This window comes from Gorilla gorilla, chromosome 18 (assembly GCF_029281585.2).
Source record: "Gorilla gorilla gorilla isolate KB3781 chromosome 18, NHGRI_mGorGor1-v2.1_pri, whole genome shotgun sequence".
Taxonomy (NCBI): Eukaryota; Metazoa; Chordata; class Mammalia; order Primates; family Hominidae; genus Gorilla; species Gorilla gorilla.
In genome coordinates, this window is record NC_073242.2 from 7,143,814 (window position 1) to 7,162,506 (window position 18,693).

An 18,693-nucleotide genomic window follows, 5' to 3' on the forward strand; every position below is an offset into this window, starting at 1 on the left:
TCCGCCCACCTCGGCCTCCCAAAGTGCTGGGATTACAGGCATGACCCACTGCGCCCAGCAACCTGATCTTGTATGTAGGAAATACTAAATAATTCATACTTGAAAAAAAAATCCTGAACCTAGTAGAGCTTTTTCAGAGCTAATGAAGTTCAGAAAAATCTCAAGTCATAAAATCACCACACAAAAATTAACTGTATTTCTAGATACTAGCAAAGAATAAAAAGAATAAAATAGGAATACATTTAACCAAGGAGGTATAAGACAACGCTGAATACTATAAAACATTGCTGAGAGAATCTAAAGACTTAAATAAATTGGAAAGCATCACATGTTCATGGACTGAAGACTTAATATTGTTAAGATAGCAATACTCCCCAAAGTGCTCAGTACAATTCTTATCAAAATCAAAATGGCCTTCATGTAGTGTATTAGGTTTCTCCAGAGAAATAGAGTCAGCAGAATGTATATAGATATTTGCAGAGAAAATATTTATTAGAGGATAAATAAATCTCTTTATATAATTTTTTCTGAGATAGGGCCTTGCTCCATTGCCCAGGCTGAAGTACAGTGACATGATCACGGCTCACTGCAGCCTCAACTTACCAGGCTCAGGCAATCCTCCCACCTTAGCCTCTCAAGTAGCTGGGACTACAGGTGTGCACCACCAGGCCTGGCTAATTTTTTAATTTATTTTCATTTTTTAATTTTTAATTTTTTTAATTTTTGCTGATGGAGATCTCACCATGTTGCCCAGAGCTAGTCTTGAACTCCTGGGCTCAAGTGATCCTCCTGCCTCCACCTCCCAAAGTGCTGGGGTGATAGGCGTGAGCCGCCGTGCCCAGCCAAGAGAAGATTTATTAGGGATATTGGCTTATGTGATTATCCAGGCTGAGAAGTCCCACAATATGCTGCCTGCAAGCTGGAAAACCAGGAAAACTGGTGCTGTAATTAAATCTGAGTTCAAAAGCATGAGAATCTGGGTAGGGGTGGAGGTGAGGGCTGGTGTAAGTCCTGGTGTCCAGAAGTCCAAGAACCAGGAGCTCCAATGTCCAAGGGCACGGGAAGAAGGATGTCCCAGCCCATGAAGAGAGTGTGAATTCACCCCTCCTCTGCATTTTTGTCATAATTGGGCACCCAGCAGATTGGATGATGCCCACCACACTGGTGAGGGCAATCTTCTTTTTTTTTATTCAGTCTAGCAATTCAAATGCTAATCTCTTCTGGAAACGCTTACACAAGCACACTCAAAAATAATGTTTTACCAGCTATCAGGCATCCCAGTCAAGTTGACACACAAAATTAAGCATCACAAGCAGAAATGGAAAAGCTAATCCTAAAATTCATGTGAAATTACAAGGGAGCCCAAATAACCACAACAATCTTGGAAAAGCAAATCTTCAGAAATCAGAAACACGGCTGGGCATGGTGGCTCACGCCTGGAATCCCAGCACTTTGGGACACTCAGGCGGTCAGATCACCTGAGGTCAAGAGTTTGTGACCAGCCTGGCCAACATAGGCGGGCGGATCATGAGGTCGGGAGATCCAGACCATCCTGGCTAACACGGTGAAAGCCCGTCTCTACTAAAAATACAAAAAAATTAGCCGGGTGTGGTGATGGGCGCCTGTAGTCCCACTACTCGGGAGACTGAGGCAGGAGAATGGCGTAAACCCAGGAGGCAGAGCTTGCAGTGAGCCGAGATCGCGCCACTGGCACTCCAGACTGGGTAACAGAGCGAGACTCCATCTCAAAAAACAAACAAACAAACAAACAAAAACAAAAACAAACAACAACAACAACAAAAAAACAAGTGAAAAGACAACCTATGAAATGGAAGAAAATATTGGCAAATCATATATCTGATAAGGGTCTCATATGCAGAATATATAAAGAACACTTACAATTCAAAAACAAAAGGATGTTCAACCTAATTTTGAAATGGGCAAAGAAAATGAATAGACATTTTTCCAATGGAAATACACAAATGGTCACCAAACACGTAAAAAGATGTTCAACATCTTTAATCATCAGGGAAATTCAGGCCGCGTGCGGTGACTCACGCCAACATGGCGAAACTCCGTCTCTACCCAAAATACAAAAATTAGCTGGGCGCGGTGGCGCGCGTCTGTAATCCCAGCTCCTCCGGAGGCTGAGGCAGGAAAATCGCTTGAACCCTGGAGGCGGAGGTTTCAGTGAGCCGAGATTGTGCCACTGCACTCCAGCCTGGGCAACAAGAGCAAGAGTCCATCTCAAAAAAAAAAAAAAAAAAAAAAAGTTCAAGTTGATCAACATCCTTTCAAGCCCTTGGCATTGTCAAGAGTTTTTTGTTGTTTTAGCCATTTTATCTAGATTTAATTTTTAGGTTTTTAACGTGTTACCTGATATTTTAGCCAGTTTAATAACTTCATAGTGATATCTCATTGTAGTTTAATATGCACTTCTCTAATAATAGCCTTGATCATCTCTTCATTTGCATATCAGCCATCCATATATCTTCTTTTGTGAAGTAGCTTTTAAAATGTTTTCTCCATTCTCTAATTAGACTGTTTCTCATTATTGAGTGTTGAGAGTTCTTTATACATTCTGGATACACGTCTCTTTATCAGATATGTGTTTTGTGCATATTTTCTTCTAGACTGTGGCTTACCTTTTGTTTTTCTTAATAACACGTGAAGCAACATTTATGGGAGGCCATTGTTTTGGAGCGAGCTCCTGCACAAGGTACCAACGGACCAGACCAAACCAGAATGGAATCGCTAGTGCAAGGTGCCACGTAATCAATGCGAACTTAGAGACAGGCCAGTCTGCCAAAACACAGAAGATTCACTGCAACCAACAAAAGGGGCCCTGTCCACCTAGGCTGGCATAAGGAAGCCCCCTCTGCTTTAACCCAAAGAAATGCATCTGAAATAACCTGATGCCAACCAATCGCTTTGTGCACTACGCTGTTTCCTTGTTCCTGCTCAAGCTACATTACAAAACCCGGCTGCTGTGCCACGCCTGGCGGGGCATCTCCCCAGTTCACACGTGGAGGCCGCCCCTTCCTGCCGTCTCCTCGCGCCCCCATGCAGAGGCCAGGGCTGCCGGGACCCGCGCGGCGCGAGCGGCTCAGGGCCCCTTTCCGGCCTGTTGTGCAGCCCGAGCCGTCTGCGCGTGCGCGAGACCGAGGCCTGGCCTGCCTCTGGGCGCCCACAGTGATCCCGTCCTCCGCTCGGCAACCAGATTCCGACGGGGAGCGCGCTGTGCCTCGGATGGGGGAAGGCGGGCTTCCTCAGTATAGTGCATTTTTTTTTTTTTTTTTTTTTTTGAGTCAGAGTCTCGCTCTGTCGCCAGGCCGAAGGGCAGTGGCGCGATCTCGGCTCACTGCAACCTCCGCCTGCCGGGTTCAAGTAATTCTTCTGCCTCAGCCTCCCGAGTAGCCGGGATTACAGGTGTGCGCCACCACGCTTGGCAAATTTTTGTATTTTTTGGTAGAGACGGGGTTTCGCCATGTTGGCCAGGCTGGTCTCGAACTCCTGACCTCAAGTGATCCGCCCGCCTCGGCATCCCAAAGTGCTGGGATTGTAGGCGTGAGCCACCGCGCCCAGCCAAACATCGTGCATTCTGTATAGAAATGAGGGGGAAATAAGCAATATGGAAAGCGCCTAGCGCAATATCAAGCACGTAGTAGGTACTCAGAGCCTGTCACCCAGCGCGAAACGTCCGCAAAGCGTGTAAACAGAGGCCCAGAAGCTGGGAAACTTGCAGCCCTGATAGACGCAGGTATCGCCGCGCCCTCTGCCCTCGGCGTCTCAGGAGCGCTCTCTGCCGGCCCGCTCTCCCTGTGCGTATGCACGTGCCGCCGCGCCTTCGCTTCCCTTTTTGTTTGTCCCTGACCGTGCGCCGTCCAAGGGTCCATTGGTTGCCATAGAGATCGGCGAGCGCTGGGCCTGTGATCGCTGAGGGGGGAGCAGTTACGACCCTGGGCTCCTGGGGACCTGAGCGTCATGTCTTTCCGCGACCTCCGCAGTAAGGCAGCCCCGCGCCCCTGTGACCTGCCGGTCTTCCAGAGATTCAGAGCTCCCGCCCGCCGGGTCCCCTGTGTAGGCGATCCCGGAGGCTTGCGCTGCCGGAGGCTCCTTTCGGGCCTCTGCGCCTCAGGGACCGCCTGACCCGCGGCTGCAACCCGGCCGAGCGTCCCAGGCCCTTCTTCGGCCATTTCTAGCGAGGATGGAAAGTTCTCTATCTGCCACTGGCCGCGTGTGGCTCAGAACGCTTGAAATGCGGCTAGTGCAGATGAATAACTGACTTTTTAAGTGTAATTCATTTCTGTTTGTGTAGCTGCATGCCGCTCTTCGCTACCGTATTGGAAAATGCATGGAGAGTTTAGAGACTATTTTTTGAGTTGGGTTAGCTTAGCGCTTAGAAAACCGAACAGCAGGCCGGGCGCGGTGGCTCATGCCCGTAGGCCCAGCACTTTGGGAGGCCGAGGCGGGCGAATCACCTGAGGTCGGGAGTTCGAGACCAGCCTGACCAACATGGAGAAACCCCGTGTCTACTAAAATTACAAAATTAGCCGGGGGTGGTGGCGGGCGCCTGTAATCCCAGCTACTCGGGAGTCTGAAGCAGGAGAATCGCTTTGGAGGTTGCGGTGAGCCGAGATCGGGCCATTGCACTCCAGCCTAGGCAACAAGAGCGAAACATCTCAAAAAACAAACAAACAAACAAACAAAAACAACCAGCAACGAAACCGAGGAGAGGAGGCTGGGTGATAATCATTGCGGCTAACATTTTTTGAGTTTTAACGATCTGCCAGGGCCCGCTCTGTGTTATGCGCATCATTTCAATCATCTGAACAACTCTGTGCCCCCTGTATTTGGTAGTGAGGAAACGGGCACAGAGAGGTCAGGTAACTTGGGCAGGTGACACAGGCGGTAGGAGGTGGCACTGGGGCTTGAATTCAGGTTGCCTGAACTCCAGACATCCTGAACTCCATCTGCATCCTTTCTGCAGGGCTGGAAGGGGAAGGGAGCTCGAATTCCTTTGCTAAGAGGGTGGGGAAGTGGAAGAACGAGGCTGAGTGTTGGTTACGGCTGGGCGCAGTAGGTCACGCCTGTAATCCCAGCACTTTGGAAGACTGAGGCAGGCGGATCACTTAAGTTCAGGAGTTCGAGACTAGCCTAGCCAACATGGCGAAACCCTGCCTCTGCTAAAAATTCAAAAAATTAGCTGGGTATGGTGGCGCGCGCCTGTAGTCCCAGCTACTTGGGAAGCTGAGGCAGGAGAATTGCTTGATTCCGGGAGGCAGAGGTTGCAGTGAGCCAAGATGGCACCACTGCACTCCACCCTGGGCGACAGAGTGAGACTGTCTTTAAAAAAAAAAAAAAAAAAAAGGAAAGGTAGATGATTGCCAATTTGGTGTGATCCGAGGGGTCTCTTAAAGAGCCAGTTTTCTCGTCAAATTGTTGGTGCCTATTTTAGCATTAGAGATTACGCCTTTTGGTTATGAATTGCTCTTTTCTACAATGTAAAAATATCTAGGAAGACGCATTACCTTTTATCCATGCAGCCACTGAGCACCGGAGTGTGAATCCTGTCCTCTGGGGTTTGAAGGTTTTTGGTGGCCACACATCATGCATGATGAGTGTCTCCTCCCGCATAGGTTTTAGAGAGGCCAGCACCCTGCCAGGTGACGTAGAATGGGGTTTTGTTGGGAAGCGCATGCACGGAGATTTCGGAATATTTTGATCTTAAATTAATGCTCTGCAGTTGTGCAATGTATGGTAAGGATCTTACTCAAATTAGTGTCTATTTTAACAATAACACCACAGCATTAACAGAACTTGACTAGTACCTAGTGGTCAGGAGTATTTAGGCAGTGCCTTACTGTGTGAAGGAAAGGCTGCTGCTTTCTTTTCTTTTCTTTTCTTTTTTTTTGAGACAGTCTTGCTCTGTCGCCCAGGCTGGAGTGCAGTGGTGTGATCTTAGCTCGCTGCAACCTCTGCCTCCCAGATTCAAGCAATTCTCCTGCCCCAGCCTCCCCAGTAACTGGAATTATAGGCGCCCGCCACCACGCTCACCTAACTTTTGTATTTTTATTTTTATTTAATTTTTTTCTTTTTTTCAGATGAAGTCTCGCTCTGTCACCCAGGCTGGGATGCAGTGACGCGATCTCGGCTCACTGTAAGCTCCGCCTTCCAGGTTCACGCCATTCTCCTGCCTCAGCCTCCTAGTAGCTGGGACTACAGGTGTCCGCCACCACGCCTGGCTAATTTTTTTGTATTTTTAGTAGAGACGGGGTTTCACCATGTTAGCCAGGATGGTCTCAATCTCCTGACCTTGTGATCCACTCACCTCGGCCTCCCAAAGTGCTGGGATTACAGGCGTGAGCCACTGTGCCCGGCAACTTTTGTATTTTTAGTAGAGGTGGGATTTCACCATTTTGGCCAGGCTGGTCTTGAACTCCTGACCTCAGGTGATCTACCCTCCTCGGCTCCCAAAGTGCTGAGATTACAGGCATGAACCACCCACGCCTGACCTTTTTTGTTTTTGTTTTTGAGACAGGGTCTCACTCTGTCACCCAGGCTGGAGTGCAGTCACATGATCTGAGCTTAGTGCAACCTCCTGGGCCCAGGTGATCGTCCCACCTCAGCCTGCTGAATAGCTGAGACCACAGGCATGCACCACCACACCCAGTTAATTTTTTTTTTAATCTCTGTATTCACATTTCCCAGAAAACAGTTACAGAGTCCCTTTGTGACTTTGCTGTTTCCTGTGCTCACACTTTCTCTTTCATTGTCTTGCGAAGTCTGACCTGACTTGCAGTACCTAGGTAGGTTATTTGTGAACATTGATGGACCATTTTGAACATGGATCTTCAAGAAGAGTGCAGACAGACCTTAAATAACCAGGAAGCACACTGAATGTAGATCTTGGTACATATGGGAACTCAACAAATGTTTGTGGTGTTCATTTCCAAGTCCTGCTCTCTTGAAAGCACTAAGGCTTTTCTTGAGGTGAACCCAACCTATGGATCAACAAGTATTAGTATTACTATTTCTTAATCTGTTTTATAGTAAATCTAAATATGGTTGTATAGTTCAACCACTCTATTTAAGATTTCTCTAAATACAAGGCGACTGATCTTTAAAACTTGTGTTATTTGGGTCCTATATGGTCAGTAAAATTAAAAAAAAAAAGACAACTCAGAAACATGAATGTCATCCTACCGATTCCCCTCAGAAATAACCACTGTTAACATTTTAAAACACTTTTTAATCAGCTGAATTTGAGTCAAACCACTGTTGACATTTAAAAATACTTTTTCTTCATGACATTTTATAAGGACGGGTGTTTCTTCCTTTTCGCAGTAAAAAGAAATGAGATACTAAAGAGAGAAATGAAATTCACAGCTAATCCCTGAATTCCATTTTCATGTATAGCCATCTACTTCTCCCACTGAACTTAAATATATGCTTTTTAGGTAGCATTTTTGGTATTTTAAATTTTATCTCCTTTTTGCTTTCCCTTGTAGAAAGTTGACAAATAGTCCCTAAAGCTGTCAATAGGTTGGAAATAAGAAGGAAAAGTAAAGACAATATCTAAGTTAATAAGTAGTTGCTGTGTGATGGGGAACTGAATGAATTGTATTTTTCCTTGGACAGATTTCACAGAGATGATGAGAGCCCTGGGATACCCTCGACATATTTCTATGGAAAATTTCCGTACACCCAATTTTGGACTTGTATCTGAAGTGCTTCTCTGGCTTGTGAAAAGGTTAGAACTGCACTTTATTGACATCTAAGAGTGAATACTGGATTTTATTTATTAGTCATCTAGAAAACAGGACACAGTTGTGATGCTGCAAAAGGGAAAGTTGTTGGAGTTTGACAGACCCAGCTGTATTCTGTTACAAAGTAGTTGTGGCTGGGCACAGTGGCTCATTGCTATCATCCCAGCACTTCATAATCTCAGTCATTCAAGACTAGCCTCATCAACATAGCAAGACCCTGTCTCCATACACAAAAGAACAATTAGCTGAGCCTGGGTGGTGCACACTCATAGTTCCAGCTACTCAGGACGCTGCGGCAGGAGGATCACTTGATCCCAGGAGTTTGAGGCTGCAGTGCCACTGATCATGCTATTGCACACCACCCCGGGCAGATTGAGACTGTGTCTCAAAAAATAAAATCAGGCCGGGCGCGGTGGCTCACGCCTGTAATCCCAGCACTTTGGGAGGCTGAGGCGGGTGGATCACGAGGTCAGGAGATCGAGACCATCCTGGCTAACACGGTGAAACCCCGTCTCTATTAAAAACACAAAAAATTAGCCGGGCGTGGTGGCGGGCGCCTGTGGTCCCAGCTACTCAGGAGGCTGAGGCAGGAGAATGGAGTGAACACGGGAGGCGGAGCGTGCAGTGAGCCGAAGTGTGCAGTGAGCCGAGATAGCGCCACTGCAGTCCAGCCTGGGTGAAAGAGCGAGACTCCGTCTCAAAAAAAAAAAAAAAAAATCAGTGGGGTTTAAAGAATGCTGTGGGAGTGGGAAATATACCAGGAAGTCGTGAAAGGAGACGACTATTCCTCAGTAGGATGCTGGGCCAGGCTGCTCTTCAGCCCCTCATGGCAGAGTGACAGGGGCCTTTTTGCACATTCTGATCAGTACACTGGATTAGAAATAATGGAGATTTCTTTTTCTGTGAAAAAATTGAATATGATATATGATTCAGGGTTGGCAGCTTTTTCTGTTAAGGACCAGATAATATTTTACCTTTTGCTAAACATAAAATTCAGAAGATCTCTATTGCGTCTCTTCTTTTTGTTAAAATGTAAAAACAGTTCTTAGCTTGCAGGCTGTACAGGTCGGAGGCTGCAGTCTGCTGACCCCTGGTTTCAATACCTTGAAGAAAATAACTTCACCAACTCTGCTGCTGCTTGGAGCTGACTAATCGGCCCTGGCACTGATCTCTGAGTCAAGGGCTGTCAGCCAGGGTAGCAGTTCTGATTAGCTTCATGTCATGGTGAGATCGGAGAGAGATTTAATTTTATAAGCTGAGACCCACACTTAGTTTTTGAAATCTGTTGTTCTTAGGTGGGGATTTGCTCCCTTGGTATTTGGTTTTGCTTTTGAAGTTTGCCTTGATCTCACTCTCACACTTGGGGACTTGGAGAGCGTTGTGTTCCAGACCCGCTGTCCTCTCAGTTGCCCACATTCTGTTTAGTAGACTTTCTCCTTGGTTAACCCGTGCTCTCTCCTCTTACCTCTCTTGATAGATATGAGCCCCAGACTGACATCCCGCCTGACGTGGACACTGAACAGGACCGAGTTTTCTTCATTAAGGCAATTGCCCAGTTCATGGTTAGTGGACACTTATTTTGTGGAGTTGTAAAATTAAATAAACTAGAAAGGATGACTCCTTGTTAGGGCGACTTTCAAACTGAGTAATTGAGTTTTTCTTTCTTTTTTTTTTTGAGATGGAGTCTCATTCTCTCGCCCAGGCTGGAGTGCAGTGGCACAATCTTGGCTCACTGCAACCTCCGTCTCCTCAGGGGTTCTCCTGTCTCAGCCTCCCGAGTAGCTAGCATTACAGGCACACGCCACCACACCTGGCTAATTTTTGTATTTTTAGTAGAGACTGGGTTTCACCATGTTGGCCAGGCTGGTCTCAAACTCCCGACCTCAAGTAATCCACCCTCCTTGGCCTCCCAAAGTGCTGGAATTACAGATGTGAGCCACCACGCGCCTGGCCTGAGTTTGCTTTCTAAAACCATTCCATTGCTGGGTTTCTGTGGCGCCATTTCACCTATGAAGTTCTTTTTGTTTGTCTTTTAATTCATTATTTGTTAAGAATTTTGTTTATGCCAGGCATGGTGGCTCACGCCTGTAATCCCAGCACTTTGGAAGGCCGAGGCGGGCGGATCATGAGGTCAGGAGATTGAGACTATCCTGCCTAGCAGGGTGAAACCCCGTCTCCACTAAAAATACAAAAAATTAGTTGGGTGTGGTGGCGGGCACCTGTAGTCCTAGCTACTCGGGAGGCTGAGGCAGGAGAATGGTGTGAACCCGGGAGGCAGAGCTTGCAGTGAGCCGAGATCACGCCACTGCACTCCAGCCTGGGCAACAGAGCAAGACTCTGTCTTAAAAAAAAAAAAAAAAAAAGAATTTTATTTATTTATTTTTGAATAGATAACATATTTCATGGCTTACAAATTGAAAGTAGGCTGGGCGTGGTTGTTCATGCCTGTAATCCTAGCACTTTGGCAGGCCAAGGTGGGAGGATAGCTTGAGTCCAGGCGTTTGAGAACAGCCTGGGTGATGTAGTGAGAGCCTGTCTCTACAAAAAATAAATTTAAAAAAAATTAGATGGGCCTGGTGACACGTGCCTGTAGTCTCAGGTGCTTGGGAGGCTGAGGTGGGAGGATTGCTTGAGCCCGGGAGGTTGAGGCTGCAGTGAGCCGGGATCATGTCATTGCACTCCAGCCCAGGTGACAGAGTGAGACCCTATCTCAGAAAAAAAAAAAAAATTAAAAACATTATGAAACAAAATGGAGTAAAATGACTTTTTACCCTATCTGCCCTGGGCCAAGTTCCATTCCAAATAACCACTATTTTAAATCTCTTCCAGAGTGTGTGTGTGTGTGTGTGCAAATAAAAATAGATATTTTTCCTTTGTTTTACGCAAATGGTACTGTATACCACTTGATGTACTTACTGTACACTACAAGATGTTTAGCATCTTGCTTTACTTAATGGTATATTTTAGAGAACTTTCCAAATACATATAGAATTTCCTCATTCTGTTTACACCTGAGTGGTATTGCTTGCATGGATATGCTATAATTTATGTAATTTATATAGGTAGGCTTTTAGGTTGTCTGAAGCTTTGCTCTTTGAAACAGTGCTGTAACAAATAACCTGTACATCTCATTTTGTTTGTGTTTGAGTGTGTCCCTAGAATAAGTTCTTAGATTTGGGATTGCTGGGTCAAAAGATATGTGCATTTGTAATTTTGATGTCTTTTACCAAATTGCTCTCCATCAAGATTGTCCCAGTTTATACAACCACTCACAATGTTTGAGTCACTTGAATGCTTTGCTTTTATTAGGTTATATCCCAGTTGTCAGCAGAGGCATTTTCAACTCACCTACATGGGATTTAGTTTGGACATTACATGGAAAGGGCCTTCAACGTTTTTTTTTTTTTTTTTGGTCTAAAAATAGGCCACCAAGGCACATATAAAACTCAACACTAAGAAGCTTTATCAAGCAGATGGGTATGCGGTAAAAGAGCTGCTGAAGATCACATCTGTCCTTTATAATGCTATGAAGACTAAGGGGATGGAGGGCTCTGAAATAGTAGAGGAAGATGTCAACAAGTTCAAGTTTGATCTTGGCTCAAAGGTAAGGACAACAAAAGCCTTGTAGTGAGCGATGGAGCGTTGATTTCTTGAGCTCTGAAATGGAAGGAGTCTGCTACAGCTCCGCTGCTTTTCTTCCTCCTCAGCTGAGGGCAGTTTGTCAGTTTTGTGCTCATCAGCATTTGGATAAAGTCAAAGTCACAGTCCACTAATTCAACTATTTATTAAAAGCTTAGTATTTGTCAGGTAGCATTCAAGCGTTGAGGATACAGTTGTGAACAAAAAGGACAAAAATCGTGTGTTTATTCTCTTCAGTTAGGGGAGTCAGACTGTGAACAATAAGAGGTGTGGAAGGCCGGATGCAGTGCAGGCTATGGAGAATAATAAGCTGGGATGGGGATGGATGCTGCCCAGGGTGATCTTAAATAGGGTGATCAGGAAGGCCTCATGGATTGGATGGTGTTTCCAGCAGAGATCCGAGGGAGGGAAAGAGTGAGTTGTGCAGGTGGCGGGTGGCGGCAGGGTGTCTCAGGATGATAATTTGTTTTGGGCTGGGTGCAGTGACTCACTCCTGTAAGCCAAACACTTTGGGAGGCCGAGGTGGGAGGATCCTTTGACGCCAAGAGTTCCAGACCAACCTGGGCAACATAGTGAGACGCCATTTTTACCAAAAAAAAAGAAAAAAATTAGCTAGGCGTGGTGGTACACACCTGTGGTCCCAGCTGCTCAGGAGGCTGAGGTGGGAGGATCTCTTGAGCCCAGGCAGTCAAGCCATGTTCATGCCACTGCGCTCCCGCCTAGGCAACAGAACGAGACCTTGTCTGGGGGGAAGAAAAAGAATGTGTTTTGTGTGTTTGAGGAAAAGCAAGGAGGCCATGTGATGAGGGTTGGGAGTGACAGACCCTCTGGCGCCTGGGAAGCCCCTGGAAAGCCTTTGTCATTGCCTCTAAGGTGGGAATCGTTGGGATCCAAGCGGAGCCTTCTGTGCTTATTTCCCGTCCACAGGGTTGCTCTGGCTGCTGAGCCGCCGTCAGACCGAAGCAGGCGGCAGTGCTGGAAGCAGCGAGCCTGTTTGGAGAGTGAGGGGTGACCGTGGCTTTGAGCAGAGTGCTGGTGGGACAGGTGCCGTCAGGTGTCGGGGAGCGACCACAGCAGCAAGCCAGAAATAAAGGTTAAGGCGTTACTCTGAGGCCCAAGGCCTCAGAGCAGGAGACGTAGGAATGAAGGCCCCGGGGCTGGGAGTGCACCTAAGAGTGTGGCCACGCAGGGTACGTGAAACCACAGTGCACTGGCTGAGCTCCAAGTCTGGTGCAGGGAAGAAAGCTTCCCCTGTGAGGCCTGCTAGGTGAGGCCTTGTCATGGTCTATGGTTGGGCTTGAAAAGCCACACACAGCTTTTTTGTTTTGTTTTGTTTTGTTTTGAGACGGAGTTTCAGTCTGTGGCCCAGGCTGGAGTGCAATGGCACGATCTTGGCTCACTGCGCCTCTGCCTCCCAGGTTCAAGAGATTCTTCTGCCTCAGCCTCCTAAGTAGCTGGGATTACAGGTACACACCACCATGCCCAGCTAATTTTTTTTTTTTTTTTTTTTTGAGATGGAGTTTCACTCTTGTTGCCCAGGCTGGAGTGCAATGGCACAATCTCAGCTCACTGCAACCTCTGCCTCCCAGGTTCAAGTGATTCTTCTGCCTCAGCCTCCTGAGTAGCTGAGATTACAGGCATGCGCCACCACACCCAGCTAATTTTTTACTTGTAGTAGAGTCAGGGTTTCTCCGTGTTGGTCAGGCTAGTCTCGAACTCCTGAACTCAGGTGATCCTCCCCCCTCGGCCTCCCAAAGTGCTAGGATTACAGGCGTGAGCCACCGCACCCGGCTTTGTATTTTTTTTTTTTTTTTTTTTAGCAGAGATAGGTTTCACCATGTTGGCCAGCTAGTCTCAAACTCCTGACCTCAGGTGATCTGCCTGCCTCAGCCTCTCGTAGAGCTGGGATTATAGGCGTGAGCCACCGCGCCTGTCCTCACAGGTGGGTTTTTAACCAGGAGCGACACTCATCAGCAAGAGAAGTGTCTAGAGATTGGGGCATATTTTGATGGTAGATCTCACGGGATGAGGCATGGGTTGAGAGTAAGTCAGGTGCTACAGGCCGGGTCTTGGGGCAGCCGTGCGGCAGAGCTTGCAGAGCTCATGAGTGTGTTCCGCCTCTGTGCTGTACTCTACAAGAACCACTGGCCACATGTGGCAAGCACAACTGAGGAACTGAGTTGAGTTCTGCATTTTCTTTAATTCTTAAGTAATTTAAGTGAAAATGGCCACATGTGGCTATTGGTTACTATATTAGACATCACTGCTCTGAAGTTTTTTGTGTGAGCCCCTGGAAGGATGAAGTTGCCATGTACTGAAGCAGAGAAGGTTCTGCACATGCTCCATTTGCCACGCCCATTGGCTGTCCAGGTGGAGATGGTGCACAGGTAGGTGGTATGTGAGACTAGAGCCCAGGGAAAGCTGAGGCTGGAGCTGGGAGCTGGGGAGGAATCAGCACACAGATGGTATTAAAGCCATGAGGGTAGGAGCAGAGCCAGCAGAAAAGACGGGGGGTCCAGGAACGAAACTCTGACTCGCTCCACTTTTGAGAAGCAGAGAAGGTGACAGACTCCTGCAAAGAAGTTTGGGGATGTGCTGCTTGGAAGGGAAGAAAAGCAGCTAGAGCCAGAGCAGGCTGAATCCTGGAGGACTAAGGAAGAGGGAAGCAAGCTATCAAAGCCATCAGCTGCAAATGAAGAGGGAGAGTTGTTGCTAGTGGGTTGAAAATGAGAGCCAGAAGGTGAGGATTGGTTGTCCAGGAGAGAGGGAGAGTGAGCAGAGCAGGGAGACGTTTATGTTTGGGCTCCTTAGAAGAGTTAGCATATGCTAGGAAGAGGGGGTGACACACACATCCTAAGAAAGAAGCCTGTGCACAGGGCTCAGTGCTAAATCCTTATTGTGGTTGTCATCACCTTCCTGGCAACAGCTGCCCATCTGTGGAGCCCAGAACCATTGTAAGTCCTTAGTGGGTGCCACCCCATTTGAGCCTCTCCAAGCCTGTGGAGGAAAGTCTGAGGCAGAGAAGGAGGGCAGGGGAGGACGAAACACAGGACGTCAGGCTGCTGCAAGAGGATGTGTGTCCCTCAGGCTGTCCCTTCATGTGGCCGCTCTGCTGCTGTCGGGCACCCTACTGTGACAAAGTCCAAGTAGGAAGCACGTCAGCTTTCTCCTAGCTGTGCCCTCCTGGTTGTGGCTTCAGTTTGAGGTGACATTAGGTTTTTTGGAGAGACCCAGGCGTCCTGGAATTGGTCTCTTTAGTACTTAGATGATCATTTCCTGAGCGTGTGTCCCGCAGCCTGTGAGCATGTAACTGGGGAAGCACATGTTTGTGGTCACGTGTCCCAACCAAAGGTAGGAGCTGACATGAACAGGCTTGTGGTTGAATGCATGTTAAAAATCTGTGGCTGGCCGGGCGCGGTGGCTCACGCCTGTGATCCCAGCACTTTGGGAGGCCGAGGTGGGTGGATCACCTGAGGTCAGGAATTCAAGACCAGCCTGACCAACATGTAGAAATCCTGTCTCTACTAAAAATACAAAATTAGCCGGGCATGGTGGCACATGCCTGTAATCCCAGCCACTTGGGAGGCTGAGGCAGGAAGATTACTTGAACCTGGGAGGTGGAGATTGCGGTGAGCTGAGATCGCGCTATCACACTCCAGCCTAGGCAACAAGAACGAAACTCCATCTCAAAAAAAAAAAAAAAAAAAAAAAAAAAATCTGGCTGGCTGAACATGGTGGTTCTGCCTATAATCCCAACACTTTGGGAGGCTGAGGTAGGAGGGTCACTTGAGGCCAGGAGTTAGAGAGCAGCCTGGGTAACATAGCCAAGACCCTGTCTCTATTAAAAAACATCTGTTGCTGAGGTTTCTGTTTTTGTTATTTTCCTTCCAGATTGCAGATTTGAAGGCAGCCAGGCAGCTTGCGTCTGAAATCACCTCCAAAGGAGCATCTCTGTATGACTTGCTCGGCATGGAAGTACAGTTGAGGGTAAGCATTCCACTACTTCCTTAACCATGCAGATTTTCTCTTCAAGGTTTTCTTTTTCAATTCTGTTTCTCCCTTTTCAGTTCTGATTTAATGAAATACACCTGGTTGAATGAGCTAATGTGTGGAAAGGTGATATAGGATGTTAGCTGCCTTTCCTGCTTCTGGTGGGCACTGGTCTAGCTTTATTTATTTATTTATTTATTTTTATTTCTTTATTTTTGAGACGGAGTCTCGCTCTGTTGCCCAGGCTGGAGTGCAGTGGCGCAATCTTGGCTCACTGTAAGCTCCGCCTCCCAGGTTCACGCCATTCTCCTGCCTCAGCCTCCCAAGTAGCTGGGACTACAGGGGCCCGCCACCACACCTGGCTAATTTTTTGTATTTTTAGTAGAGACAGGGTTTCACTGTGTTAGCCAGGATGGTCTCGATCTCCTGACCTCGTGATCTGCCTGCCTTGGCCTCCCAAAGTGCTGGGATTACCGGTGTGAGCCACCGCGCCCGGCACTGGTCTACCTTTAACTTCTTGTTTAGGAGTGGCACCTCCATGGCATGTGACTGAGCTGTCCTTGTTGTGCCCACTGGCAGACTTTATTGATCATAATGTTTTTTTCTGGTGTACTCTGCTTCAGCCTTCTTCTCAAAAATGATCTTCTGAGCTTGCAGTTCCCAGACCTTGCTGCCCAGTGCAAACACCTGGGGACCTCTAGAGACTTCTGAAGCCTGGCTTTCACTCTGGGGTCCTTGTTATGGAACGTGACCTGGGCATTGGGAGTTTTCAGATTCTCCCGGGTGATTCTAACAGCAGAGTTTGGGACCAGCAATCTTGGCATCACTTCCAGTCAGCTGAAGTCGATGTTGCAGTGGAGACTGATTTGATTTGCAATCCTTATTCCAGCCAGTGCCAGCCAGGAAGTATGTGCCATCACCTACATTTAAGCAGCTGTTTAAGACTGGAGTGGTGTTTATTTTTTATTTTTTAAATTTTGTTTTTTTTTTGAGACAGTCTCAGTCTGTTGTCCAGGCTGGAGTGTGGTGGCTCAATCTCGGCTCACTAAAACCTCCGCCTCCCAGGTTCAGGTGATTCTCCTTCCTCAGCCTCCTGAGTAGCTGCAATTACAGATATGTGTCACCACACCCGGCTGATTTTTGTATTTTTAGTAGAGATGGGGTTTCATCATGTTGGCCAGGTTGGTCTCAAACTCCTGATCTCAAGTGATTCGCCTTCCTCGGCCTCCCAAAGTGCTGGGATTACAGGCATGAGCCACTGTGTCTGGCCTAGAGTGGAGTAGTGTTTAATCCTTACCTGTAAAGATTTATGGCATTTGAAGCATATGTGCTCGATCTAATGCTTTAAAACTAAATGAATTTCTTTCATTCACTTCCTAGCAAGAGTGCCAGCCATGGCTTCTCTCTCTCACTGCCTTGCCTGTGTTCTGGCATACCCTGGGAGCAAACTGGAAGTGGAAGTCTGGGGAAGAGGGACTTAAGTGCTAGGTTGCTATGTCTGCTCATCATATATTGACCCGGCAGTTGCCACCTGATGAAGTGTGGTTGGCAGAATGAAACTGCCACTGACATCTGCTAGCTAATTCAGATGATGCGTAAGGTACCTCCAGGCTTTCCCGTTCTGTTTGTAGTGCAGTGGTGTACATATGTCTGTACATGTCCCTAAGAGACTCAGAGACAGGAGCTGGCCACTTGCTGATTGCCACTAGAGCTGTGGCATCATTGTGAGACTTCATTTCCATCCCACGGGGTCTCTTTCAACACCATCCTGTAAAGAATGATGAAGTAACCAGTGGCTGAACTGTTCCCAAGGAAACCATGAGACCCTGAATGTAGTACTTGTCAAATTCTGTGTGTAGTCATGATCCGAGGAAGAGCGCCTATCCAGTGTTTGTTTTTCTTTCATTCAGTAAACATTTACTGAGGTGCAGCCCCAGCCACAGGCAAGGCACTGAGCTCTGCCTCCTTGACTAAGTCCTCACCCTGCCCTCAGCCATTCCCACCAGGTGCACCGTGGATGAAAGGAAGCACAAGACGAGTTTTGACACAGTGCTTCGGGAACCTTGTCTTACTTTGTTCAGGCTGCCGTCCCAAAACACGATAAGCTGAGTGACTTATAAATAACAGATTTGTTTCTCACAGTTCTGGAGATTGGGAAGTTCTAGATGAAAGCAGTAGCAGCTTCAGTGTCTGGCGAGGGCTTGTTCCCGACAGATGGTGCCTAGTTGCTGAGTCCTCACACGGCAGCAGGGGTGAGGGATCTCCCCAGGGTTTCTCTTAGGAGCTAATCACCTGCTAACATCACCACATTGTGGGTTCGAGTTTCAACATAGGAATTTTGGGGTCACACAAACATTGTCTCTAGCAAACCTCATAACTATATCCACATTACAATCCCATGTCTCAGAAGATTTCAGCACTGATATAATAGTCACAGATGTCTCCCTTGATAGGTTAATGGTTCATGCTAGGGGCAGGGCCATGGTCACTGTTCTTACCGGTTGTGTTGGTAAGTGATAGGCAACTGAGAGGGACTTCATGCTAAGAAAGATGCTTAGTTTGGGGGTCACCTGGACAGAATACAGGTAAAGAAGCAAATTGGGGCTGGGCATAGTGACTCATGCCTGTGATCCTAGCACTTTGGGAGGCCAAGGAACGTGGATCACTTGAGCCTAGGAGTTTGAGCAACATAGTGAGACCCTATCTCTATTAAAAAAAAAAAAAAAGAAGCAGCAGCAAATTTGGGAGAAAAGATAATGGATGCTAAGTTCAGTTTTGCTCATAGAGTTGGGGTCACATAGGCCTCTGGCTGAAAAGGAGGACCTTGAGCTCTGGAGAGAGCTGGGTAGGCACTCAGATAATGGAAGACATTATAGGAGGTGATGGTGGCAGTGTTTTTGCATCAGAGATCCACATGGCAATAAACTTCGGAGAATCAGTCCATAAGGCACATCTAGATCTAGGAATACTGGTTTTGAGAACTCCTTTTCTGAAAATATATGTAAATGATTTTACTGTTTCCTAGGAAATGAGAACAGAAGCCATTGCCAGACCTCTGGAAATAAACGAGACTGAAAAAGTGATGAGAATTGCAATAAAAGAGATTTTGGTAAGATGACTTTGCTTTTATATAATGTTTTTTATGCCTGGGATTCAAAAATACTGATTTCTTGCCCATACAAGACAGAACAGGCTAGGCTTAGTAACAAGGGATGTGTTAGTGGGGAAATGAAAAACTCAGAGGACGTTCAAGCGTACCTAGGTCACTTACTATCATTTTTTTCCCCTTGTTATA

At 47.1% G+C, this 18,693-nt stretch overlaps 1 protein-coding gene across 5 annotated transcripts in view; it reads left to right on the top strand.

Moving 5' to 3' along the window:
* The first annotated feature begins 3,849 nt into the window (after positions 1-3,849).
* CLUAP1 (clusterin associated protein 1) overlaps positions 3,850-18,693 on the top strand; it is a 38,009-nt gene continuing 23,165 nt past the window's right edge. For 2 of the 5 annotated variants that reach the window (XM_063699460.1, XM_063699461.1), the window contains exons 1-7: positions 3,911-4,006; positions 6,105-6,160; positions 7,642-7,753; positions 9,247-9,331; positions 11,194-11,373; positions 15,300-15,395; positions 18,424-18,507. In XM_063699460.1, coding sequence (XP_063555530.1) covers positions 7,653-7,753; positions 9,247-9,331; positions 11,194-11,373; positions 15,300-15,395; positions 18,424-18,507 — 546 coding nt within the window. In that variant the 5' untranslated portion in view covers positions 3,911-4,006; positions 6,105-6,160; positions 7,642-7,652. Of the gene's footprint in view, positions 4,007-4,073; positions 4,296-6,104; positions 6,161-7,641; positions 7,754-9,246; positions 9,332-11,193; positions 11,374-15,299; positions 15,396-18,423; positions 18,508-18,693 lie in introns of those variants that run through there. The other 3 variants (XM_031002923.3, XM_031002920.3, XM_055365135.2) reach the window with 3 other exon arrangements.